Raw genomic sequence first — 26,868 nt, forward strand, 5'->3', positions numbered from 1 at the left:
GGCCGAACCGTAATTTCGAAAAAGATGGGCGCCTATCTTTTTTTTTTTTTCCAAAATACGGTTTGTGGCAGGCAAAAGCCTTGGATTTGGTCGTTTGTTTGAGCTGGGTGGTTTCGTTTTTCCAGCGATAATCGAAACTGAAGCGGCCCAGCTCAAAAACGAACAAATCCAAGGCTTTGGGTCGTGGGAGGGGCCAGGATTCGTAGTGCACTGGTCCCCCTCACCTGCCAAGACACCAACCGGGCACCCTAGGGGGCACTTGTTACAAATTTAAATAAACATTAAATTACCTCCCAGGTCCATAGCTCCCTTACCTTGGGTGCTGAGACCCCCAAAGTCCCCCCAAAACCCACTCCCCGCACCCCAGCACCATTACCATAGCACTTATGGGTGAAGGGGGGTACCTACATGTGGGTACAGTGGGTTTTGGGGGGGGGTTAGAGGGCGCCCATTTACCACCACAAGTGTTACAGGTGGGGGGGATGGGCCTGGGTCTGCTTGCCTGCCTGCCTGAAGTGCACTGCATTACCCACTAAAACTGCTCCAGGGACAGGACTTGTTGCTGCTGTATAACCTTGGCACAGCAGTTCACACGTGAAGACTAATCTCGCTGAAAACATCCTTTATTTCAATAACTGCGTTTACTCACAGTTAACTGCAGATCAGAGGTTGTGCCCCACTGGCAACGAGTCTCCCTGGTACTAAGATTAGCAGTAGGTCAGAGCTGGCAGATTGGTGTACAATGCCCTCTTTCAGCAACATTCAAGGTAAGAACTAAGTTCTGTAACATGGCTAACACACGAAAGGGATCTAAAACGGACTTACAAAAATGGCCACGACCTCGTGGACTACCGGAAAAACAACAAGGCACGCTCTGACCCAGGTCAGCAGGGGCAAAAGCACCATGGGAGAAGAGACTACCAACATCGTGAGACTGTAACACAAGCTACTGAAATCACGGAATACCCTACACCCACCACAATGCATTGCTGATGTGACCCTGCAGCGCACCCGAGAACCACATCTGACCCAGGGAAAGGATGTGAGAGAATCGAACACATTCTGCTGTCATGGAGGTGGGTACGGAGGTTGAGGGTGGCATACAGGCTAGCAAAACAAGTTTTAAAAATTGTGTTTTTGAGGGTGGGAGGGGGTTAGTGACCACTGGGGGAGTCAGGGGAGGTGATTCCCGATTCCCTCCAGTGGTCATCTGGCCATTTAGGGCACTTTTCTGGGACCTGTTCGTGAAAAAACAGGGTCCAAAAAAAGTGACCCACATTCGCGGTACAAACGCCTTTGTTTTTTCGATTATCAGCCGAGGACGCCCATCTCTCCTCGCGCGATAACCACGCCCTAACCCCGCCTTCACCAAGCCTCCGACACGCCCCCGTCAACGTTAGTCATTCCTGCGACGGAGTGCAGTTGAAAACGAACCGAATCGGTTTTCGATTATACCGATTTGGGCGTTTGTGCCAGAAAGACGTCTATCTCCCGATTTGGGTCGATATATAGGCGTTTTTCTCTTTCGATTATAAGCAGGATAGTCTTTTATCTGCCTTCCTTTTTAAAATTTTTTCTATGATAGAAAACCTCAGGGCTTTGCCGAGTTATCTGTAAGAAAACGTTCTGGTAAAGAGATTTTTCTCTTACGTACATCCTACTTTCGCAATAAAAATTCTGAACCTCGTTGCACATGTGTTTTGGTAACTAGAAAGGAGGTGGGGGATGCGAGGGACAATTTTATATTGAATTGGGAGCAATGGATAATGTGGATTTTGCGTTTTCTTTTTTTTAATGTTTAGTTTATTTTATTGAGTGTTTTAACAAAACAATAAATCACAATTATGCTAGAAATATTTTACAATTGCAATAAATTCTTGATTTGTGTATTATCAAAGTGAAGTTTCAACTTAACTATCGACCACTGGTTAAAGAAATTGATCCAAGGTGAAAGATTATATGTATAATCTAAAAGGAAATTTTACAGGTAATAAACATTTTTAATGATGCACCCGTCCCGGGTATTTCCTCCTAGTTCGCTAAACTGTGAACTCCAGCTGTTTGGGGTCAAAGAATTGAAACTGTTTAGACTAAAATATAATTCCAAAGCAAATGAGACCAATAAAGTTGCCCGCTTTGTCACAACCTCCAACGATGATTCCAAAAAGGCAGTCAAATTCAACTCTCTGCCATCCGGATTTTGCGTTTTCAAATGGGAAGAGGGGACAGAAGAGGGAAGGAGAAATCCAGGGGCAACAGCATTGAAAATCCTCAGACACCAGGTCCGACCTTTTCCCTTTTACCGACTTTGGGTTCTAATCCCTGGCTCTGTCCCCGACACTCTGTATCTGACCCTGGGGGAATCCTGTATCAGCTGTCCTTCTCCTGAAATGACGGCCTTGCAAGTGATATGGTGCAGACTGTCCCAGTGGCGTCTCCGACATGTCACAAATAGGAGTCACTATAAATAATTACTTACAGAACAGAAATGAGCTTAACAGTTTTATTTCTCTCAGTGAATAAAGAGACATATTACATATTCAATTTCCATGCTGCAGATATCTATTCTCATTAGCTCTGTCTGTGCTGCAAGCATCCCCCAGCTCACGTCTCTGTTTTACTACTTATAGATTACCTTTTACTAATTTACTGCAGGGCAGCAATGGAAGGGAAAGCTTGGGGTGTGTTCTGTGCAGTTATTATAATTTCCTTCAAGGCACAAATTTAAGCAAGGTCTCAAAGACCTTTCATTATCACCTATAGCTTCCTGAGAGGACATACTTATATTCAAACTATGTAGTTTATATGATTTTTTTTGTTATTTTGTTTCTTTTAACATGTTTTTCTTGTTTTATTACATTGTTGTAAAGTTTGATTATGCATTTTATTATTTGTAAACCACTCAGATGTTCTCAACGGGCAATATATCAAAATTGACGTGGAAACCGAAGCACGGCCTGATTATTCTCACTCTCTCTGCCTTGTGGCTCCCAACACAACACATCTCGCGCATCCTTTTCCACTGCCGCTCTGCAGTGACCGAGCGATAAAGTGGATTTGGCCAGTAAAGTGAGCAAGTCCGAGGCTGCTGATCCCTCGCGCGCTACAATTGTTTCCAGGAGTGGTCATCCCCGACAAGTCTTCTACGGGGAGGTCAAGAAGTAGACGTTTCCCAAAGTGTCTCCACACATGATCTCCGATGAGGAACGGGGGCTGGGCTGAAGGCAGGAGACCGACCCATCGCAATGGAAGAGACCCACCTAGACAGACAGACAAGGTATAAAATACAAAAGGTTAGACATCATTATTACCAATGCAAACCTCGCCTAGGGCTGTCCGCTCCCCCCAAGTCAACTCAATGGGTTGATCCAGTCCTGGGTTTGTCCATTACAGATCCCTGCATTGCAATTTGGAACAGACAAACCAAATGCCAGGCTTAGTTCGGCACTGATCCAGGGTTGGGGGGCAGCGACAGCCCTGCTCCTGTGTCCTAGGGCTTCTGCTCTCACCTGCTTCAGACTCTGCCGGTCCCAAAGCTTAACGTCCCCATCCAGCGAGGCGGTGATGATGAGGTCATCGAGCACTTGCAGGGCTGTGATCACATCACTGTGAATCTGGGGTTCGGGGAGGGGGGGTGAGAGGGAGAAACAGAGAGGATCAGTGATTGCCTCGGAGGCTGTGCTGGAGGATTTCAAGCAACACTGAGGTTTCACATCTAATGATCTCAGGAGGGGGACACAATACATAAGAGAAAGGGGTACGCTCTATGATGATAAGAGGTACACCCAGGAAATATTTATTTTACAAAAGGGCAGCTCAGCTCCCTTTTTCAGATCTCTGCCACTTTACCTTGGGACGGCCAACCCAGTTGAAACCATCTCACACCTCACATGATGGTAATCTGCTTTCCTTCCAACCTTCAGCCCCATAACTAATCACCGACTTAGCGGGGCCCCCAGAGACCCCCCCCCCATCCCACTCATCAATTCCAAGGCGGCTTCTGCCATCTCTGCAGAGAATCCCCTGCCTGCCATCCATTTCTCATCAGGAAAGTAGGCAAATGAATGTAGCTCTGAAATCCAGAATGCACGATTCAGGGTGAGAAGAGGGCACGAGCCTGAAATCAGGGTGAGAAGGGGGGCACGATCCTGAAATCACAGTCTTCCCAAACAGGACGGAGACTGGGACAACCTGGAATATTCAGGCGGGAGTCGAGAAATAAATGAACTTGCAGCTTTTCTGTCCTTTTAAAATTTTAAACCCCGGCTCTTCCCAATTGTGTCCTTGTTAAGTTTAACCATGATAAATGTAATACATACATTTCCTGAAAATTCTTTGTGCATTTTTGTCTGCCTTGACGTAACTGTAAGGTCCACAGGGGCAGGGACTGCCCTGAATGCTTATCAATATAGTGTTACAGATATCCAGAAGCACTATATAGACATGATCAAATGGGAGTAACTGTACCTGCTTTGTCTCCCAGCTCTGCACCTCCAGCACACTGAGGTCCGACGACTTTTCAGTGTGTTTCACCTGGGGAGGGGACAGAAAAAAAAAAGAAAATTTATATTTAAGAAAAGACAAGTTAGACATTGGTTTGACAGGAAGCAGGACGGAGGTGGTGTTTTTCTCCTGGGACAAGCATGGTGCTTTCTAGGCAGCATGAGGCAAGGAGCGGGGAACTGGAAATTGGAAATTAGGGGCTATGGCAGGCAACCACAATTTGTGGTAATCAAATCAGAAATAAGACAGTCAAATGGACATGGATACCTGGACTACCACCAGTGGCATAGCCACAGGTGGGCCTGGGTGGGCCGGGACCCACCCACATAGGGCTCAGGCCCACCCAACAGTAGTATACGTTTAGCAGTAGCTGGTGGGGATCCCAATCTCTGCCAGCTGAAGACTTCCCCATGATGGTAACGAAAATGCTGCTCTCCACGATACTGGCACCTACGCATGCTCAGTTTTCAGTTCATGTCTGCTGCAGACTGCCAAGGTGGAGAGAAGCATTTTTCCACCAGCTGAGATATTTTTTTTGGTAGGCTGGAGAACACTTGGTGCCCACCCACTTCTTGCCTAGGCCTACCCAAAATCTGCTGTCTGGCTACGCCCCTGACTACCACTACAGCAACAGGCTGGGCTGGATCCTCCCAGGGCCGGTCTTAAGGTGAGGCGACCGAGGCAGCTGCATAGGGCCCGCATTCAGGGGGGCCCCCGCGCGGCGCGCCCCGACCGCCTGAGCTCCAGTCCTCCCTCCCTCCCAACGGTGTGCGCGACGGCGGCGTGGTGGGGCGGACCGCCCCAGATGTCAGCGGGTGGGGGGGGGGGGGTGCTCCGAGTCCATTCCCGCTGCTCCCACCCTGTCCTGCCTTTAAAAAAACAATTTCGAAGCACCGGAGTGACAGGCAGCACCTCGCGTCTGCCCTGCTACTAAAAATCTCTTCGACGTCGTTGGGCCTCTTCACATTGAGTCCCGCCCTCCTCTGAGGTAACTTCCAATTAGCGCAAGGGCAAGCGGGACACAATGTGGGAAGGCCCGAACGACGTCAAAGAGATTTTTAGTAGCAGGGCAGACGCGAGGCGCTGCCTGTCACTCTGGCTCTTCGAAATTGTTTTTTTAAAGGCAGTGAGGGTGGTGGGCGGCAGGAGAATGGAGCTGGTAGGTGGGTCGGGGGGGAGGGACTCAGATGGGAGAAGGGTGTGGGGTGGGGGGTTCTCAGGTGGGGAGGGGGTTCTCAAATGGGAAGGAGACTGAGGTGGGGAGGGGGTTCACGGATGGGAGAAGGAGGTGGGAAGGGGGTTCTTGGATGGTTGAAGGGGACTGTGGTTGGGGAGGGATTCTCGGATGAGAGAAGGGGACGGGTGGGGAGGGGATTGGGGTTCTTGGATGGGAGAAGGGGACTGAGGTGGGGAGGGGGTTCACGGATGGGAGAAGGAGGTGGGGAGGGGGATGGTTGAAGGGGACAGGTGGGGAAGGGACTGGGGTTCTTGGATGGGAGAAGGGGACTGGGGAGGGGGTTCTCGGATGGGAGAAGGGGAGTGGCACTGGGGTCTGAGAAGGGGCAATATGGGAAAATGGGGGCCATGCCTGGGGCTGGTGGGAAAATGGGGCATGCGTGGGTCAGGTGGGATAATGGTTCTAAAAAGGGGGGCCCTAATACAAGGCATGTGGATGAAGGGGGCTGGAACTGGGGGCTGAAAAGGAGGGTAGGTGGGATAAGGGGGCTAGTACTGGGACTGGAGGCTGAAAAGGGGCAGGGGCTGAAACTGGGGACTGGGGGCTGAAAAGGGGACAGGGAGAAGTGGCTGGGGGGCTGAAGCTCGGGACTGGTGGGAGAAAAGGGCTGGGGCTGAAATGGGGGACTGGTGGGATAGTGGGGCTGGAACTGGGGGCTGAAAAAAAGGGGCGGACAGAGGGGGCAGATCCTGGATGGGGGAGCAAGAGGGAGGGCAAACCCTGGATGGATGGTAGAGGGAGGGCAAATGGTGGATTGAAGGGGGAGAGAGAGAGGGCAGACAGGGGTGGATGGAAGGGGCAGAGATAGAGGACAGATGTGGATGGAAGACGCAGGGAGAGAGGGCAGACATTGGATGAAGGGGACAGCAGAGAGGGCAGACACTGGATGGCAGAGAGCGAAGACAGATGCTGGATGGAAGGAAGACAGTGAAAAGAAGATGAGGAAAGCAGAAACCAGAGACAACAAACTGTAAATATATATTTTTATTATTTTGCTTTAGGATATAGTATTGTAGCTGTGTTAATAAATGTTTATAAATAGAACATGTAAATAAGGTAATCTTTTTATTGGACTAATTTTAATACATTTTACTTTCAGAGAACAAAACCCCCTTCCTCAGGTCAGGATAGGACACTAACAGTACTATACTGAATTGACCTGAGGAAGGAGGTTTTGGCCTCTGAAAGCTAAATGTATTAGTCCAATAAAATGATATTATTTGTTTTATTTCTATTTGTTAATTTGTAAAGTGGTGATTTGTGTTAGTTTTTTTCAAATTTACATCTGCTGTCTTTATATTTTGCACAGTACTAGGGGACAGTTTCTGTTTCTGTGGTGTTGCATTGTATGCAGAGTCTGGCATTGGGGGTTCAGTTTAATTTTTGTCTAAATAGAAAGTTTATGATTACTTATTCTATAGTGGATTAGGGTGTATCTGTGTTTGTGAAAAAGACATGGCTTTCAGTTGGCATTGACTGTGCAGGATCTACGATCTGTACTATTCTGTCTGGTTTCGTTTTACAATAGGTGAATTGATGTTCTAGTGCTCACTGTAGTGTTTAAGATGCTTTCCTTTTCCTTGTGTGACTCGTAGAAATTACTGCTTATGGTATGGTAGAATTGCTCTATAGGTCCTGAGTGTTTTGTATTCTCGCCATACCTAGTACTGGATTTTGGAAGGGGGTGTTAAAAAATGACCGGGAGGGAGGGAGGGGGGCCTTGGAGCTGGGAGGGAGGGAGGCCTTGGAGCTGTGGGGGGAGGGAGGGAGGGGGGCCTTGGAGCTGGGGGCCTTAGAGCTCGGAGGGAGCCGCCCGGGAGCTCGGAGGGAGGGGTGGCCGGCCCTGGAGCTAGGGTGGGGGTGGAGCAAGGATGGGGGCAGGGCTAGGGTGGGGCCCCATCAAATTGGTCTGCATAGGGCCCCGCACTTGCTAAGACCGGCCCTGGATCCTCCGACCATGCCGTGCTCCTCCGCCATGCCAGCTGCACCTTCTGACCATGTTGTGCCCCTCCCATGCCAGACTGGACCCTCTGACTACACCATGACCTTCCCTCATTATTATTCTTATCATCATCTTCTTTGACCATTTTTCACGTTTTCAATCCAGACTTCTTGCTGGAATCAACATCAATTTTTCCCCTCACTTGTTCCCCCCACCAATCATCCCCCTCACCAGAGGATCCTCACCTCCCAACTTTCCCGCTAACCTCGCCCTCACAGATCCCCCTCTTCTCCCCCCCCCCCCCCTTACCTTTTTCTTTTTCCTGGTCACAAATTCAACATCCCACTCGTCCCTGTCGAAATCTCTCTTCGCCACTCGCCGAGTTTCTACCCAGAGGCGCCCGCCAGAGTCCGCCAAACCTGTGCGGAATGAAGAGAAGGGGGATGGGGAGGGAGTGAAGAAGTGGGGAAACACATAGGAAGCTCTCAGAGGGGGCATGTGCACTCGTGAACCTCATACAGTGGCCAGAGGCGGGAGTGGCACCTAAAGAGCCAACAGCTAGGCTGGACTTGCTGCTCCTGACCGACTCCCAGGTTCCTCAGTGCCCCTCCTGTTCTCTGCACCATGTGACGCTCTTATTCCCATAAGAGGGTCTCATGTTCTATTTACTGACATCACTGCAGATCAACAGAAGTGAACCCTAAATAAAAATTCATCAATATAAGTACTTTTGATGGATTCTGTTAGGTTATTTTGCGCCTTTTAATTAATAGAATGCAAAGAGAGAACTTTTTTTTTAGCAGTCAATATAAACAAACTGAGACTTGCCAGAAGGCTTCCTTCCTAACCTCTTATCCTTCTGCCACTACCCTTCCCTCCTTCCCCCAACTGAAATTCACTCCTACCGAATTCAGGGTGAGCCTGTGTGATCCGGTGAAGGCGCTCGGTGGCTTTCCATGAACCAAGATCTACCAGTACCCCAGCCTTGAGGTCCCCAGCTTCTGTCATCCGCTAACGAGAGAGAGAGAACGCAGGGAGGATGTGTTATAACGAGGGAGGGTGGCCAGTGGCTGGAGGTTGGTAGAGATGGGGGGGAGGAGATACTCACAATCAGATGTAGCGCGGGATTCTGGGAGTTCTCCAGCAGACACATCTGGTCGCCCGCCCTGGCAGTGACCTGGGAGTAGAAGACCTCAGACTGGTATCCCAGGCTACAACTGTGAAGGTTAGGAGGGAGAAGTCAGGGAGGCTGGTTCAAACCCCACTGCCACTCTTTGCGATCTTGGGCAGGTCATTTAACCCTCCAATGCCTCAGGTACAAACTTAAGACCGTGAGCCCTCTGGGGACAGGAAAATACCTTATGTACCTGCATGTAACTCACCTTGAGCTACAACTGAAAAGGTGTGAGCTAAACCCCAAATCCCTTCCCTTCCCCATGCACCAACTACTACAACAGCCATGCTCGAGACAGGAGCAGATCTGGAATACCGAAGCCACCTCCCCAGGATTTAACCTTCCCCTCCCCACCTGAATTACCTGACTGACTGCAAGTGGCCTTTCTCTGGATGCAGGATCAGCAGGTCACCCCAAACAGTCCCCAACATGGCACAGAAAGTGGGTGCAAGTCCTATATCCGTCACCAGGCTGTTTATATTCAGGCTGTAACGCTGGCGTGGCCTGTACTCAGGAAGCAGGAAAAGAAACAAGCCGTCACCTTTCAACCGCACGAAAACCGATCTCCTCCCACACTTGCTCTCACTCTTTGGCTTTTCAAAAAATGTATTGCAATTAAAAATTTGGATGCTGTGAATGTCATTTCCTGTACGACTTAAAACCATCCTGATATCACTTCCTTAGGATGTGTGACATCACTACCCGTGAGACACACCCACTGTGAGTTATAGCTTGTGACATCACTTCCTCAGAGTTCCAGATGCTGCTATATCACTTCCTGTGACATCAGAGTTGGTCTAATTTCTAGAATACAGGCAAATTCCTCTGGTTCCACCCCTCCCCCCCCCCCCCTTCCCAATCTGATTTACTCACTGTGTGGGCTCCCACCTGTGCAAATAATCCAGGTCCCACTGGTAGACTTTCAAATCGTCTGATGCCACCAAGAAACTGCACGGCGAGGTAAAGAGGACGGCACGGACAGCACACTTACTGACCTGGAGCAATGGGAAGGGTAGAGGAGAGAAACACAGAGCGTGAAAGTGGAGCAAAGGGGGCAAAGCCCAGCCGTGGCATTGCTGCCCAACACGAAATTGAACTCCAGTACTTAGTGGTTTAAAACTGGCAGGAATGGAGGAGAGGGAGTGAGGTCAGAAAACCTATTAGGCATCCCTTCTCATCTAGAACTTCTAACTTCAATCAGGGCCGCCGAGAGACTGGGCCAGGCCCGGGAGAAGGCCGCCCCTGGGCCCCCCCCCCCCCACCTGAGGTCGCCGGGCCCCCCTCCACCCGCCACCGGGCCAAGCCCTCTCTCCACCCCCGGGCCCTCTGCACTGACCTTAAGCGCCTCACCTTCGAAGGCAAGCAGCGGCTGACCACTCCTTCCTTACGTGTCCCGCCCTTGCGGAAGTTACGTCAGGCAAGGGTGGGACACGGAAGGAAGGAGTGGTCTGCTGCTGCTTGCTGCACTTTCGAAGGTGAGGCGCTTAAGTTCAATGCCAGGGAGCAACGGAGGGCGGGCGGGCCGGACTGCCGCGATGGCGCCGGGCCCCCCCCCCCCCTGGAGGCCCGGGGAATTTTGTCCCCCCCCTGTCCCCCCTCTCGGCGGCCCTGACTTCAATGCTGTACCTCCTGCCCAAGTTGCTTTGTGGAACTCGATTCTCTTGGACCTTCCAACAGAAGCGTTTCCTTTAGGAAATTCACAGCTCTTTGGGAAAAAAAACGACTTACCACTTTCACCAAAGTCTCTCCCTCTACAAATGAATGAGCTGAGACCTTAACACTGACCGTCACCCTCGCACAGCAACCCCGTTCATGTCTGTACACTTAACATTCCCTCCCATCTTATTGTACCTTAAGGTCAATTAAATTCTCTCTCTTTCATTACTTAATTTATAACTTAGGCCTTCTTATGTGGGCCTTCATTCTCTTACCCCAGTTTTTAAATAATTATTATAAACCACCGAAAACTCAGACCGGTTTGAGTCTCCCTCCAGAAACAGAGTCACTTGGTGACCCAATGAAAAAAGCAACCCAACTAAATGGTAGAAGAAAAAAATTGTTTTTAACAGACTCCGAAAGGAAAACATACATAGTAACATAGTAGATGACGGCAGAAAAAGACCTGCACGGTCCTTCTAGTGTGCCCAACAAGATAAACTCACATGTGCTACTTCTTGTGTATACCTTACCTTGATTTGTATCTGCCATTTTCAGGACACAGACCGCAGAAGTCTTGCCCAGAACTAGCCCCACCACCCAAACACCAACGGCTAAGCTCCTGAGGATCCGTTCCTTCTGCACAGGATTCCTTTATGTTTATCCCACACATGCTTAAAACACCAGTGAATCCCACAAAGCATATAATTAGTCAATACAAAAATACAAACACGAGTTTAAACACTCGTCCGTTTTAAAGGGCCATCGGAGACCAGGTCATATCGCCTTGGCTTCAATATAATCGCTGGAAACTTCTTTTTATTAAAAAAAAAAATTATGCATAACACCAAAAACTGCTTAGCCAAATAAAGCGATATTTATTTATTATTACATTTGTACCCCGCGCTTTCCCACTCAAAGCAGGTTCAATGCGGCTTACATAGTAACTAGCCGTTGAGCCCGTAAAAACGGGCTGGTATAGAGGTTTTCCTCCCCCCGCGGTCACCACCACTCCCCTCCCCCCCGCGAAGTCGCCACCGCTCCCCCCCCCCCTCGAAGTCGTCGCCGCTGCCACCCCTCCACCTGGTCCGGGCCCTCTCTTCACTTCTGAACTTACAGATCCATTCGCCGAACGCAGGCAACGCACATCAGCTGAGCTGCCCCTTCCTTCTCTGCCTGTGTGTGTCCCGCCCTCGCTGACGTTACGTCACAGGAGGGCGGGGCCACAGGCAAAGAAGGAAGGGCTCACTGCAGCTCAGCTGATGTGCGTTGCTGCGTTCGGCGAATGGATCTGTAAGTTCAGAAGGGAAGAGAGGGCCCGGGCCGGGTGGAGGGGTGGAGGGGTGGCGGCGGCGACTCCGAGTGGGGGGGGGAGCGGTAGCAACGTCGGCGGCGCAGTTTCCCTCTCTGTCCCGCCCCCCCCCCCCGTCATCACATATTGACGCGGGGGCGGGACAGAGAGGGAAGTCTCTACTGCGCATTTGCGAGTGAGTACGGTCACTCGCCGTTTATATGTTTGATAGGGATTGCAGGATATTAATAAAGAGAATGAAAGTTACGTTTAGCGGAATAACAAAAGTGATAGGTAGGTAGGGAAGGACAGGGGTGAAGGAGTAGGAGAGGGGTAAGCAAGGGCAGAAGAGGCAGAAGGGGGATGGGTACAGGATAAGCAAATGGAAGTTTGGTTGGAAAGATAGCCAAGGTCATCGTCGTCATCTCCTGGATATGTGATGGGTAGTAGGATTCATAGAACTAGTTTATTTTTGTTACATTTGTACCCCGCGCTTTCCCACTCATGGCAGGCTCAATGTGGCGGGCAATGGAGGGTTAAGTGACTGGCCCAGAGTCACAAGGAGCTGCCTGTGCCGGGAATCGAACTCAGTTCCTCAGTTCCCCAGGACCAACGTCCACCACCCTAACCACTAGGTCACTCCTCCACTGTTGCTACTATTTGAGATTCTACATGGAATGTTGCTATTCCACTAGCAACATTCCATGTAGAAGTCGGCCCTTGCAGATCATCAACGTGGCCGCGCAGGCTTCTGTTTCTGTGAGTCTGACGTCCTGCACGTACGTGCAGGATGTCAGACTCACAGAAACAGAAGCCTGCGCAGCCTTCTACATGGAATGTTGCTAGTGGAATAGCAACATTCCATGTAGAATCTCCAATAGTAGCAACATTCCATGTAGAATCTCCAATAGTAGCAACATTCCACGTAGAATCTCCAGTAGTAGCAACATTCCATGTAGAATCTCCAATAGTTGCAACATTCCATGTAGAATCTCCAATAGTATCTATTTTATTTTTGTTACATTTGTACCCTGCGCTTTCCCACTCATGGCAGGCTCAATGCGGCTTACATGGGGCAATGGAGGGTTAAGTGACTTGCCCAGAGTCACAAGGAGCTGCCTGTGCCGGGAATCAAACTCAGTTCCTCAGTTCCCCAGGACCAAAGTCCACCACCCTAACCACTAGGCCACTCCTCCACTCATTAGGCTATGCTTGCTTGAACCGGTGGGTTTTTAGTGATTTCCAGAAGGATAAATAGCCACTTATTGATCTGATAGGTCTTGGGAGGGCATTCCAGATATATGACCTCTGTGGTCTCTGATGGCCCTTTAAAACGGAAAAGCACACACAAAAAAAAACTTTTTAAAGACTGTTCAAACTCCTGTTTGTATTTGTGTAATGAATAATGATACGCTGTGTGGGATTCACTGGTATTGGCCATCCCAATATTTTAACCATCCCCTGTGCAGTGGGAAGCTGGAGACTTCCTGGAGCCCATAGGAATGAGGCTTGCCATCAAGCTGATGCAGGTAAAGCATGAATACAGCACAGACAGCTGCACAGTGGATTGTCAGCGCATTTAAAAGGATACCTGCCTTAAAAAAAAAAGGAGACTTAAAAGAAAGAACCTGAATGAAGAAACAAACTCCTATGACTCTGTATCATAAAAATGCAGGTTCCCCCCCCCCCCCCCCCAAATGAAAAACAGTTTGTAGTGCATTGCTGCCCTCCTGTAGTCATGCTCTGTAGTGCAGTGGCTCATCTCCAGCCCACTGAATTTCACTTTCCTGCCGCTAAAGCATAAACCACAAATTCTGTTCAGCTGTTTCAAAACTCTCCGATCTGCTTTTGTTCTCACCTGCACCGTATCCGATGCTCTCGCCTCACTCCAAACCACCATGTCTCCCCAGTCGCTGGCGGACACAGCTAACTCTCCATCGGGAGACCACGCAACTGCGGTGACAGCTCCACGATGCTGCCGGGCGATGCAGCCTCCTGTGGAATAAATCCCATCATCAAAAGGCAAGAAGAATTCCAGAGCGGTATATAAACTTCTAAATGTCAAAAAAAATATGTCACGCTTCTTGCCTAACAAAGAGAAAATTACACTTATGCTTCTGAATGAACAAGTTGGATCCTACCTGTCCCAGGCTTTTTTCTTCACTCAACATGTAATTAAACTCTGGAATTCGTTGCCAAAGAATGTGGTAAAGGCGGTTAGCTTAGCAGGGTTTAAAAAAAAAAAGGTCTGGGCGGCTTCCTAAACGTCCATAGACCATTATTAAATTGACGGGGAAAATTCACTGCTTATTTCTGGGCTAAGCAGCATACAATGTATTGAGCTTTTCTGGGATCTTGCCTGGATTGGCCACTGTTGGAAACAGGACGCTGGGCTTGATGGACCTTTGGTCTGTCCCAGTATGGCAACACTTATGTACTTGGGATTCTGAATGGAATCTTGCTACTCTTTGGGGTTCTACGTGGAATGTTGCTACACTTTGAAATTCTGCATGGAATCTTGTTATTCTTTAGAATTCTAGAACCTTGCTACTCTTTGGGGTTCTACGTGGAATGTTGCTACACTTTGAAATTCTGCATGGAATCTTGTTCTTCTTTAGAATTCTAGAACCTTGCTACTCTTTGGGGTTCTGCCAGGTACTTGTGACCTGGATTGGCCACTGTTGGAAACAGGATGCTGGGCTTGATGGACCTTTGGTCTGTCCCAGTGTGGCAGCACTTATGTACTTTATCCCTCACTTTCCCACCGCTGAGGATCTTTTGCGCCTATCATAAGTACATAAGTATCGCCATGCTGGGACAGACCAAGGGTCCACTGAGCCCAGCACCCTGTCACCAACAGCAGCCAAAAGAACAAGCAATTTGTCCCATCCATCCTAGAAATACTGTATTATTCCCTCGTTCATTCAATAACATTCTATGGCTTTTTCCTCCAGGAAGCCGTTCAACCCTTTTTTTGAAGTCCGCTAAGTTAACCGCCTTAACCACCTTTTCCGGCAGCGAATTCCAGAGTTTAACTACGCGTTGAGATTGAAGAAAACTTTCCTCCGATTCGTTTTAAATTTACCACACTGCAGCTTCATCGCATGCCTTGTCCTAGTATTTTTGGAAAGCGTAAACAGACGCTCCACATCGACCCATTCCATTCCACTCATTATCTTATAGACCTGTATCATATCTCCCCTCGGCCGCCTTTTCTCCAAGCTGAAGACCCCCAGCCTCTTCAGTCTATCCTCATAGGGAAGTCGTCCCATCCCCTGTATCATCTTTGTCGCCCTTCTCTGCACCTTTTCCAATTCCACTATGTCTTTTTTGAGGTGCGGCGACCAGAATTGAACACAATACTCGAGGTGCGGTCGCACCATGGAGCGATACAACGGCAGAATAATATCCTCATTTTTGTTTTCAATCCCTTTCCTAATGATACCCAACATTCTATTTGCTTTCCTAGCCGCAGCAGCACATTGAGTAGAAGTTTTCAACGTATCATCAACGACGACACCTAGACCCCTGGCTTTTACCCTCTCTCCCCCACTGCTGAAGATCCTCTGTTCCTCTCCTATGCTTTAGCTCTCTTATCACGGAGTCTCTGGATTTTTCCATCATCTGTCTCCTTGTTTGTAGGGCAAACAGAGTTTGAGGATCCCTCCTCCCTCCTGAATGCAACATTTTTACCTTCGTATGGGGGCAGTGGCCACAGCCTAAGGGTGCAATCTCTGGCCACAGTAAGGAAGGAAGGCACATCCCAGGCGGCAGCGGCCGCACACACGCCGGCGCTGTGACCTGTTAACGTCGCCACCTGCTCCACCTGTAAATAGAGGGATATTAAGGCACCAGTTAAATGAAGGCATGGTCCGCGTGTCCGCAAAATTGACAACTGTCAGCAAATTTCAGGTCCTGTAAATGCTGACCAAAAAAAAAAAATCTCTCCCCATTCCCCAGAGCATTCTGTGCAGTTTGGGAGACCTGCAGCGCTGTGAGCGTGTGGGTGACAGAAAAACAAAATCGATTATCTGCGCTGGTGCTTCTGCATGGCCCTGTTTCAAGAGGCGGTGAAAGCAGAGAAAGATAAAAGTCAGAGAACAGTAATTATTATAAATATTGAAATAGATGCAGTACGTTGACAGCATTGCACTCACCAGCAGGGGGCTCCACAGCTTGCAGCTTCCGTCAGCTCCGGCTGTAATGACCTGGAGGTCAGACTCGCTCCTTCCTGCCATGGAGAGTGAAGGGGGGAAAAACATTAAGGCATCATGTGCTGAAGAGCCACAGCCACAGATAAAGCATGTCTGTGAAGAAGTGGGAGAGGGAGGGCATCTCACAGAGAGAAAGCATCCATTCCCCCCCCCCCCCCCATTCGCCATACCCAGTAGCATCTCACATCTGAATCCCATTAAAAAAAAAGCACCAAAAATCTCCTTCCCACCTTATGGCTGTGCCCCCTCAGCACTCAAAACACTGACTTGTCAGCTCTTGAGGGCAGGGATTTTTCTTACACAACCCTTTATTTACCGAGAGAGACAAAAGAATCAGCAGGATGAAAACTCCCTTTCAATCCATCTCCCCCCTACTCCAGGTCTAGGTTCTGTTCCCTTGAGGTCCTGGCGCATTAATTATGCAAAATTTGATTTTTTTCCACATCAAGCCTCTCTGGGTCTTTCCACTGCTTAGGGGGAATGGATGACATCGCTCGCAGCCTCACCCGGGGTGCAGGCAGAGATGCACTGATTGATCTGGCTGCAGTGAGCTGGGATGCTGGTCAGTTCCACCCCGTCCTGGTTCCACACCTTCAGGACTCCGTCTCTGCTGGCTGACACCACCTGGTCCCCCTGCGGGAACGAAACAAGGAATCAGGAACGGGGTAGGTAGGAGGGTTAAAAAAAACAATTCCCAATTCACAGTCCCATTTGACCAATACACCTGCTTTTACGAAGTAGTAAATTACTATATACTTAATATTACTAAGTTTTAACCAGGGCTAGATAAGTGGTTTGGATGAAGCAAGACTGGGGTTTGACCTATTGGCTCTTTATAAGATAAACTCAAGAGGAAAATATTAAACTACAGAAATATACAGCTGCAGGACACAACAACAGCCAGGAGATGGCAGTGTGAATTTCAGGCAAGGAAGCAGAGGAGTGTGGTAGCCGTGTTAGTCCACTCTTAAGGTTATCAATAGAAATCAAACAAAATAAAACATGGAAAAGAAAATAAGATGACACCTTTTTTATTGAACATAACTTAATACATTTCTTGATTAGCTTTCGAAGGTTGCCCTTCTTCGTCAGATCGGAAATAAGCAAATGTGCTAGCTGACAGTGTATATAAGTGAAAACATTCAAGCATTACTATGACAGTCTGACAGGTCAGCATTTTACAGGACCAGGACACTGTACCAGTGACTTCACAGTGAGAATCCTGAAAGGTAACTTTAAAACCATACAAGAACGTAAGACCTTTGAAGTCAGAATGATTGAATATTTTAACACCCAACAGAAAGGACTTAACAAGGATCTGGGGTTCTTAGCCCATTATAAACCATAAAGATGTATGTTGATCACCCTCCCCTCACCTATCCACACCCATCCTGTTAGAATATCAATGATATGCTTTGATGTCCCCATGCATACCTCCGACCCACCCCCATCCTCCCACCCTGTCAGACTGTCATAGTAATGCTTGAATGTTTTCACTTATATACACTGTCAGCTAGCACATTTGCTTATTTCCAGTCTGACGAAGGGCGACCTTTGAAAGCTAATCAAGAAATGTATTAAGTTATGTCCAATAAAAAAGGTATAATCTTATTTTCTTTTCCATGTTTTATTTTGTTTGATTTCTATTGATAAGGCAAGGAAGCACAAATCCCTATCGCCATCCCCATCCCCACATAAGTATTGCCATACTGGGAAAGACCAAAGGTCCATCGAGCCCAGCATCCTGTTTCCAACAGTGGCCAATCCAGGTCACAAATACCTGGCAAGATCCCAAAAATGTAGAACACATTTTATACTGCTTATCCCAGAAATAGTGGATTTCCCCCAAGTCCATTTAATAACGGTCTATGGACTTTTCCGTTAGGAAGCCGTCCAAACCTTTTTAAAACTCCACTAAGCTAACCGCCATTACCACATTCTCTGGCAACGAATTCCAAAGTTTAATTGCACGTTGAGTGAAGAAAAGTTTTCTCCGATTCGTTTTAAATTTACTACATTGTAGCTTCATCACATGCCCCCTAGTCCTAGTATTTTTGGAAAGCGTGAACAGACGCTTCACATCTACCCGTTCAACTCCACTCATTATTTTATAGACCTCTATCATATCTCCCCTCAGTCGCCTTTTCTCCAAGCTGAAGAGCCCTAGCTGTTCTTGGAAAATTTGAATAAGACATGAGTTACTTTTAATAGAGACAGTGACCTAGAAAACAAGCCACAAAGGAACCTGGACACAGGGAATGTGGTGAGTGGAGGTTTTGCAGCTGTAGCAGCTGCACAGTTAGCATGGAGTTAATACATAAGATTCAATATTTTCCTTACCACGGCGAGCACAGAGCTGACGGCGCTCTTGTGTCCTAGGAATTCCCGGAGGTGCTGGCCAGTCAGCGGATCCCAGAGACACACAGTGCAGTCACTGGAGCAGGAGAGCTGAGAAAGAGAGAGAGAGAGTGAAAGGGAAGAGAGAGATACCTGTTAGCCCATAATTATTCAGGATGGGAGAGAACCACAGAGAGAAATCTTGGAGCCAAGATTCAGAACATAAGTGTTGCCATACTGGGACAGACCGAAGGTCCATCAAGTCCAGCATCCTGTTTCCAACAGTGGCCAATCCAAGTCACAAATACCTGGCAAGATCCCAAAGCAGAACAATACATTTTATGCTGCTTATCCTAGAAACATGCAGTGGATTTTCCCCCAAGTCCATCTTAATAATAGCTTATGGACTTTTCTTTTAAAAAGCTATCCAAACCTTTTTTTAAACCCTGCTAAGCTAACTGCTTTTATTACATTCTCCGGCAACTAATTCCAACGTTTAATTACACAATGAGTGAGGAAATAGTTTATCTGATTTGTTTTAAATTTACCACTTAGTAGCTTCTTTGTGTGCCCTCTAGTCCTAGTATTTTTGGAAACAGTAAACAAGCGATTCACATCTACCCGTTCCACTCCACCCATTATTTTATAGACCTCTATCATATCTCCCCTCAGCCGCCACTGGCCACATTAAACTTCTAAAAAGCCTCAGTACGGCCTTGAATGGAAAAATTATAGGGGCAGGCTTATGAACCTCAACATGTATATGCTGGGAGAGAGGAGACATGATAGAAACGTTTAAATATCTCAAGGGCATTTATGTACAGGAAGAGAGCCTTTTTCAAACGAAGGAGAGCTCTGGAATGAGGGGGCATATGACAAAGTTAAGAGGGAATAGTCTTAGGAGTAACCTAAGGAAGTATTATTTCACAGAAAGGGTGGTGGAGGCGTGGAATGGCCTCCCGGTGGAGGTGGTGGAGTCGAGGACTGTTCATGGGATAAGCATGTGGGATCGCTTAGGAACAGGAAGAATTAGGGGTTACAGAGGATGGGCAGACTGGATGGGTCATATGGCCTTTATCTGCCGTCATGTTTCTAGGTTTCTATTCCACCAATGCCTAAGAGCCAACCTCATCAGTGATGTCACAATGGCTCAATTGTCCAATTCTTGGCTTACTTTCCCCCCTTAGTGTGTTTCAGTCTCTGGTAACCAGAGCTGATATTGTGATGTCATAATGCCTCATTCCACCAATGCCTGAGCCAACCTCATCAGTGATGTCACAATGGCTCAATTGTCCAATTCTTGGCTTACTTTCCCCCCTTAGTGTGAAGAGTTTCAGTCTCTGGTAATCATATTGTGATGTCATAATGGGAATAGGCTTAGGAGTAACCTAAGGAAGTATTATTTCACAGAAAGGGTGGTGGAGGCGTGGAATGGCCTCCCGGTGGAGGTGGTGGAGTCGAGGACTGTTCATGGGATAAGCATGTGGGATCGCTTAGGAACAGGAAGAATTAGGGGTTATAGAGGACGGGCAGACTGGATGGGTCATATAGCCTTTATCTGCCGTCATGTTTCTGTGTTTCTAGTATGGTACCACATACATTGAATTTTATTTGGATGCTGCTTCTTACTTTTCTCAATATTTTTGATTTTTATGTATTTATTTAAAACAGTTTTACAATTATAATCAAGCATAACTTGTTTGAAAAGCGATACATTTCCCACTTTAAATTTTTAAGAATACAATGTTGGTAAAGAAGAAGAAAATTTGAAAAAATCTCGCTCAAGTCCACATAAGTATCAATATTTTTGATTTAAAAAAATAAAAATCAGGAGGAAAGGACGCTAAGCACACTTTTTGAAACTTATTGTGCACTTACGAGCTGGGAAGCTGCCATCCACGCACAGCCAGTGACCCAGTCCCTGTGACATGCCACCATCTCTCGCATGAGACAGGGGGGTGAGGCAGAGACATCCCAGGACAGCAGGCTCTGAGAAAGAACACGAGACCGTTAGAGGTGGCGAGAGAGGACTTGCCGATATCCCATCAGCACCCACCCTCTTAACCATTACACTGAGCAATTCACTTGAGGGATGGTTCTCATTACCCTGTCTTTGCTCCCAGTCGCCAGGTACCGTCCGTCAGGGCTGAAGGCGCAGCACGTGACCCCAGCAGTGTGACCACGCAACGCTGCAAGGGGGGACCTGGGCCCCTCTGTCTGGTCAGACAGGGGCAAGGGGAGGGACCAGAGTAGAACAGAGCAGTCATCTGGAAAGGAGAGAAGTGGGATTGGGGGAAGAGAGAGAAAGAAAGATTAAGGAATGTTTCCCCAGTCACGAAGGGAAGATACTCTGAACATATATGAAGTAGCTACTCATGTCACTGACCCCTCCACCCTTCCAGGTCTCACCTGAGGCAGAAGCCAGGACTCCGTTAGAGTAGGCCAAGGACAGTACAGCACCCTCATGGCCTTCACAGACACCCCAGCGCCTAGCTTTATGTACCGAGACCTCCCAGAGACACACAGTCTTGTCTGACCCTCCAGTGGCCAGGAAGTCCTTCTGCAGCCAGAGAAGACTCAACACTGCCGCATCTGCAACGTCACACTCCGCTGTCAGAAAGCCTGCAAGAGTAACAAGAGGGGGTGTGAGGGTACCAATCCCCAACACAAATCTCTGCACCACTACCCCCTTCCAGTCCCATCACTCACCGTCTTTGAGGCGGTAAATCTTCACAGACTCAGACTGGTGCCCAATGGCCAGTGAACTCCCCTCAGGACTGACGGAGGCAGACAGAGCTGGGGACTTGCATTTGCTCCCATAAGACCTCCTCATCTGACCCAGGTGGCCGGACCATACCTGCACCTGTTTGACACAGAGAATTCAGGATAGCTTCCTCCAGCGAGTAATAACAGAAGGGAAATCATTGGCAGAGCTGGAGACTAGAACTGGAGCACAAACTCCCCCCCACGGTCATCCACAGAAAGCCACTGATAAAGCCGGGGATTACAACTGAGGCACTGGGTCCTAGAATCAGTGGGCGTAGGAAGGGGGGGAGGGGCGGTCCGCCCTGGGTGCATGCGCTGGGGTGGGTGTCGGCCCCGCTGGTTCCCTGCTCCCTCTGCCCCGGAACAGGTTACTTCCTGTTCCGGGGCAGAGAGAGCAGGGAACCAGCAGAGCCGACGCAGCTCCGAGCGACGTGCACTTGGGGCGGATCGGCCCTCCCGCCCATCCCCCACAAGTAAGAATGCGCTCCCGGGGGGGGGGGGGGGGTCGCTCCGAAGGGGGGTGCGACCCGCCCCGGGTGTCAGCCGCCCTCGCTATGGCACTGCCTAGAATGACTCCCACCAAAATTCACTGACAAGAGCCGAGGATTAGAACTGAGGCACAGGGTCCTAGAATGACTCCCGCAGAAAGTGAGTGACAGAGCCAGGGATTACAACTGAGGCACAGAGAGGTACAGCATGTCCCCCTGGGTCAAACAGAGTCAGTGACAGAACCGGGGATTAGACCCCAGGTACAGGGAGATCCACTCAAAGTCAGCAGTAAATGCATCCAGCTGCAAACCCCTGGCTCCAGTCCAGTCAAACCAAAGACATTCCCTTTAAGCAGGAGTCAAATATATGCAAGTATGTACATCCCTTCCTCCCCCCCCCTCCCCCATGGAAGGAGTTCTGATATCAGGCAGCAATGCAGGACCCAATACTGGCCAGCTTCCCTCTACTGGTTAGGAGAGAGAGAGAAAGAAGAGAGACTGAGCCCACTCCCTTCAACTCCTTTTATAAGGAGTGGGGACAGACTCTCCCCCCCCCACCCCTGAGACTTCCACAGGCCCCCTGCTACATGTGCATCTGAGGCACCAGCCCTCTGATGCCAGTGGTTCAGCCTGCCCTGATAAATACTTCAGCTGTGTTTATGCAGCACAGGGTAAATCCCTCCTTCCGCAGGAATGCGGCTGCCCAGGGAAAGGAGGAGGGGGGCCGGCCTCCTCTCCTTCCCTGCCTGGCTCCCATGTAAAGGGTGGAGCTCCTGCCAAACAGCCAAATTCCTCCAGAGCAAAAGGGAACTTGAGAGCTTCCTAGTCGAAGTAGACAGAACCCCAAAGCAGAGAGCACCCTCCTTCTGGCGTCATGGGGGAAGGGGACCTCCAAATTTCGGAAGCAGGGAGCCAGCAGGCTCCAAGTGCAAATCCCACCCAGGGTGAAGCAGCTCAGGGGGCTGCGCCCATCTCAGGGGAGCACAAGGGTCCTGTAAATGCACTTACGGTGCTGGCCCTGCTGGAGAAACTGGAGGAGATGCTGGGCAAAGTGGAGGAGACCCAGGTGCGGATGGAGAACCGGCAGAGGAACCTGGGCAACAGCGTGCGCAAGGTCCAAGGGGAGATGGCCAAGCTAGGCCGCAGCCAGAACAGCACCAGCAACGCCGTCAGCAAGCTGCTGCAGGGGTCACGGCAGGTCAGCGCCGCGGTCCGAGATGCCAGCCTGCGGACAGAGCGCAGGAGAGAAGGGGTGGACCGGCTGGAGAGGATCCACAGCGAAATCCTCAGGAAGAACCAGTTCAATGTTCTGCTTTATCAGGTGAGGACGGACCAGAACCATTGCACAGGGCCAATGTACAGCACAGGAAGCAGGGAAGGTTCTAGCCTTAATGTAAGGAGATAAGGGTAACTGGTGTATGGGAGAAAGTGAAGGGAGGGGACAGTTTATCATTAATATATAAAGTGCATGGGGGAGAATGATGGTAGGAATTGTTTTATCCATTACATAAAGTTATATAGTCTAAGTCGCATATGAGGAACAGTTAGAGGAGGGGTGTTTTATTCTTAATATAAAGCTATACAGTTTAAGTTAAGGAGAAAATACAAAATGTCCCCTATACACAAGTTACACGTTGTAACTGAATAGAGAGCCTCAGAACATTTCCGTTCATGGAAACTTTTAAGGAGAGGCTGCAGAATTGCCGGATTCATCTTTCACCTCCTTAAGGCAGGAAAAGTCTAAGTTTGGTGGTGCCAGAGGAACTGAACGCTGAGAATGTGAGGCCTGCAGATGTGAATGAGTCATAGAGACCGGGTTGGGCCGCACCCAGGGACAGATTGCCAGCACCACTCCCTCCTTGTCTGCACCCTTCCACCCTCCACCATCCCCTGTCTCTCTCTCTTCTCCCTCCCCATGTGTCTCTCTGTTTCATCTAATTCTACTTTCCTGTTTAAAAATAAGATTTTAACATAAGCCCTTGGGGAGCCTGGAGTTTCCCTCTGGTTTTTTTTTTTTTTGGGGTAGGATGGCATCAAAGCATCACAGAATATTAATGAGTGCCCTGGTGTGGGGTGTGCTCCCATGCCCCCTCCCCCTTTCTCCTCTTCCCCCACATTTCAAAATAAGGACTAACTTTACTGTAAAAGTTGTGCCTTATTTATTTGTTACGTTTGATCCTTTTTTTTAAGTTTTGCTTCCCTAGATATATTAACAAAATTCGCCCTTTCCTCTCTGAGGACGCTACCAAAACACTTACCCACACCCTTATCACCTCTCGCCTAGACTACTGCAATTTGCTTCTCGCTGGTCTCCCGCTCAGCCATCTATCTCCTCTTCAATCTGTCCAAAACTCTGCTGCGCGTCTTATATTCCGCCAGAGTCGCTATACTCACGTTAGCCCTCTCCTCAAGTCGCTTCACTGGCTCCCTATCTGCTTCCGCATCCAGTTCAAACTTCTCCTATTGACCTACAAGTGCATCCACTCCGCAGCTCCTCAGTACCTCTCCGCTCTCATCTCTCCCTACACTCCTCCCCGTGAACTCCGTTCGCTGGGTAAATATCTCATGTCGTCCCCCTTCTCCCCCACTGCTAACTCCAGGCTCCGTTCCTTCTATCTCGCTGCTCCCTATGCCTGGAATAGACTCCCTGAGCCGGTACGTCAGGCTCAGTCTCTGGCTGTCTTCAAGTCTAGGCTTAAAGCCCACCTCTTTGCTACTGCTTTCGACTCCTAACCATGACTCTCTTACTCAACACCCTCACTTATCACCCCTACCACTGCAATTTCCCCACCCCTAGCTGTCTGTTCGTCTGTCCAATTTAGATTGTAAGCTCTGTTGAGCAGGGACTGTCTTTTCATGTTCATTTGTACAGCGCTGCGTAAGTCTAGTAGCGCTATAGAAATGTTTAATAATAGTAGTAGTAGTAGTAGACGGCAGCCATTTTGGATAAAAAAAAATCACTGCAAAATGACCTCATGAACCCAGATTATCCCCATTGGCTCATGCCACTATGTGTGACCTATCATCATTTGTGATAACTGATAGGTCATCTTTCACCTATAGGGAGAGCTCTGGTTGCCAGGGGCAACATCCACTTCCTTGGCATAAATCACACCCACTTCCTGTTGGTGCAGCATTTCAGAACTGAGGGCAATATGCATGTTTTTAGTCAGCTAGTGGGATTCATTTTTCTTGCAGGAAGTTGGTGTGGAAGGAATTTTTTTGTTTTTAATGTGATTAATGTTTTTCTAAGTGTTTTGGGATTATGTGTGTGTTAATTTTTGTTACCTGCATAGTTTTTTGCAGAATACAAGTGAATAAACTAAACTAATGAATACAACCTTAAATCAGGAAAGCATTGGCCAGTTTGTAGTGGGTCCCTTTCGCCACCCTTCCTCACCTTTAACTGCTGTTTTCCCCCTCTTACAGGAGGAGATTGAGGTTCCACAGGGCCTGTTCCCTCATATCCAGGACCCAGCCATCCCTGCGTGCGAAGGGCCAGGGGAGCATGTGGAGGACGGAGAGACCTTCCACACCATTCGCCTGTCTTCAGATGAAGAGGAGAAGGACCAGGGAGAGACAGGGAACAAGGCAGAGAAGGTCTCAGGCTTGAAGAGGGCAGGCAGCCTGAAAAAGGCCTTCAACTTCAAGAACATCGAGAAGATGATGGCCAAGATGGGGAACAAGATGGTGTCCCCAGAAAGGAGGGAAAAGATAAGGAAGTCTCTGAGCACCAAGCACCAGAAAACAGGGGAAGCGTCTACAGCTCAGGGTGAGAAGGAAGGACAGGAAGGAGAAGAGCAAGGAGCCAAGAAAGAAGAGGAGCATAAGGATGAGGATGGGGAGGCCAGGAATGGAGAGAAGTACGAGGCCAAGGATGAAGAGGACCATGAAGCCGAGAAAAGAGAAGAGCATGAGGAGACTAAGAAAGGAGAAGACGAGGAGACCATGAAAGGAGAGAAATATGAGATGAAAGATGAAGACCATGAGGCTGATGAGGGACCGGCAACATATACAAGCCACTGGACCTACACCACCACCACCACCGGTGGCGAGGTCGCTCCAGAAATGCCATGTCCCACCTCAGGGACAGAAGAGGAAGATGCAGGAGAGAGAGGAAATGATGGGTGGTGGATGGTAGAAAAGGAAGAGGGGATGAAGGTCACCTGGGACCCACACGGAGGCTTCTATGATCAGCACCAGACCAGGACCCCCTACCCTCCCAGTGAGGAGTGACCAAGAGAAGCTGTCTCTGCACTACCCAAGTTAACACGCTTCCACAGCTAGTGATCCGCACACATTTTGTGTATCTCCCTCACACCGACAACCTAAGCTCGAAGTGGCAAGGACAACTCAGGGGTTCATGCATAGAACTAACAATTTGGAGAACCTCTCCGTCACCTACAGTGAAACTCACATGAGCTCTTGCTGCTACAACATAGTAAGCTCTAAGGAGAAGGAACCTGCCCCCCCCCCCCCCCCCTTACTGCCTTGTCCTGCTTCGGGTTAATCGTTCACTGCATCACCTACATGCATTGTCCGTGCTACACAAGAGAATAAATTCCATAAATCAAGCTCCGATCTCAGCCTGTACTAGCTTAGTTACAAATATCTCCAACTCATTTCTAGGGCCCAGGGATTGCAGAAACCAGCAACTGAATCCAGAGGTCTTTCCCTGGACGGAGCCAGCAGAACATCTCGCCCCCGTCTCCACGGAACATGCCCACGCGCTGCAGAGCCTTGAAGGTGGCAAACCAAAGATGTTTGACTTATGAGACACCCTACTCTCTCTCTTCCTTACAAGGCACGAGAACGAAAAAGGGAGCAGAGAGAAAAGTAACCACAGGAGGACCAAAGAAAAAGAACATTTTTCTATGTTTGTGGTGTGAAAAATGTTCATCTCTGCAGATTTGCAGATGCCTAACTATTGTGTATGGAGATAAGATTAATTATGAGATAAAAATGTACGCTTACAGTTTGCTTTTACATAATGTGGAAGATGAATGAAAGAGCAGCTGTCTGTCTGTCCCGCCTTCGCTTTCCTCTCTTAGCTTTTTTGTAACTGACAAATCGTTAATAAAGAGCACGCTAGTAATTCTAAGACCCGTCTCCTGTGATATGAGGGAAGAGAAGGGGCCTTGTAGACAGTAACATAGATTCAGGGGACTCGCTATTTACTCTAAGCACTATGTAAATAAATTCACCAGCAGAAAGCTCTGGGAATCCACAGCTGGGGTTTGCTACCCCCACTCCCCTCAAA

The 26,868-nt window shown here is 48.7% G+C and overlaps 2 protein-coding genes across 4 annotated transcripts in view; one reads left to right on the plus strand and one right to left on the minus strand.

The window, feature by feature from the left end:
* Nucleotides 1–2,489: 2,489 nt before the first annotated feature.
* TEP1 (telomerase associated protein 1) overlaps nt 2,490–26,868 on the minus strand; it is a 57,937-nt gene continuing 33,558 nt past the window's right edge. For all 3 annotated transcript variants that reach the window (XM_030188018.1, XM_030188017.1, XM_030188019.1), the window contains exons 40-56: nt 21,064–21,217; nt 20,764–20,976; nt 20,461–20,621; nt 20,233–20,343; nt 18,358–18,465; nt 16,524–16,650; nt 15,961–16,034; nt 15,497–15,629; nt 13,662–13,798; nt 9,745–9,851; nt 9,220–9,360; nt 8,791–8,899; nt 8,588–8,693; nt 7,992–8,101; nt 4,468–4,533; nt 3,510–3,614; nt 2,490–3,260 (exon numbers count right to left, since the gene is read on the minus strand). In XM_030188018.1, the coding sequence (XP_030043878.1) occupies nt 3,144–3,260; nt 3,510–3,614; nt 4,468–4,533; nt 7,992–8,101; nt 8,588–8,693; nt 8,791–8,899; nt 9,220–9,360; nt 9,745–9,851; nt 13,662–13,798; nt 15,497–15,629; nt 15,961–16,034; nt 16,524–16,650; nt 18,358–18,465; nt 20,233–20,343; nt 20,461–20,621; nt 20,764–20,976; nt 21,064–21,217 (2,079 nt within the window). In that variant the 3' untranslated portion in view covers nt 2,490–3,143. The remainder of the gene's footprint in view (nt 3,261–3,509; nt 3,615–4,467; nt 4,534–7,991; nt 8,102–8,587; nt 8,694–8,790; nt 8,900–9,219; nt 9,361–9,744; nt 9,852–13,661; nt 13,799–15,496; nt 15,630–15,960; nt 16,035–16,523; nt 16,651–18,357; nt 18,466–20,232; nt 20,344–20,460; nt 20,622–20,763; nt 20,977–21,063; nt 21,218–26,868) is intronic.
* On the plus strand, nt 22,324–26,709 carry LOC115458164 (caveolae-associated protein 2-like). The gene is made up of 2 exons (XM_030188021.1): nt 22,324–22,929; nt 25,038–26,709. The coding sequence occupies exons 1-2, from the start codon at nt 22,483–22,485 to the stop codon at nt 25,842–25,844; spliced, it is 1,254 nt and encodes a 417-aa protein (XP_030043881.1). The 5' UTR covers nt 22,324–22,482; the 3' UTR covers nt 25,845–26,709.

This window comes from Microcaecilia unicolor, chromosome 14, assembly GCF_901765095.1.
Source record: "Microcaecilia unicolor chromosome 14, aMicUni1.1, whole genome shotgun sequence".
Classification (NCBI taxonomy): domain Eukaryota; kingdom Metazoa; phylum Chordata; class Amphibia; order Gymnophiona; family Siphonopidae; genus Microcaecilia; species Microcaecilia unicolor.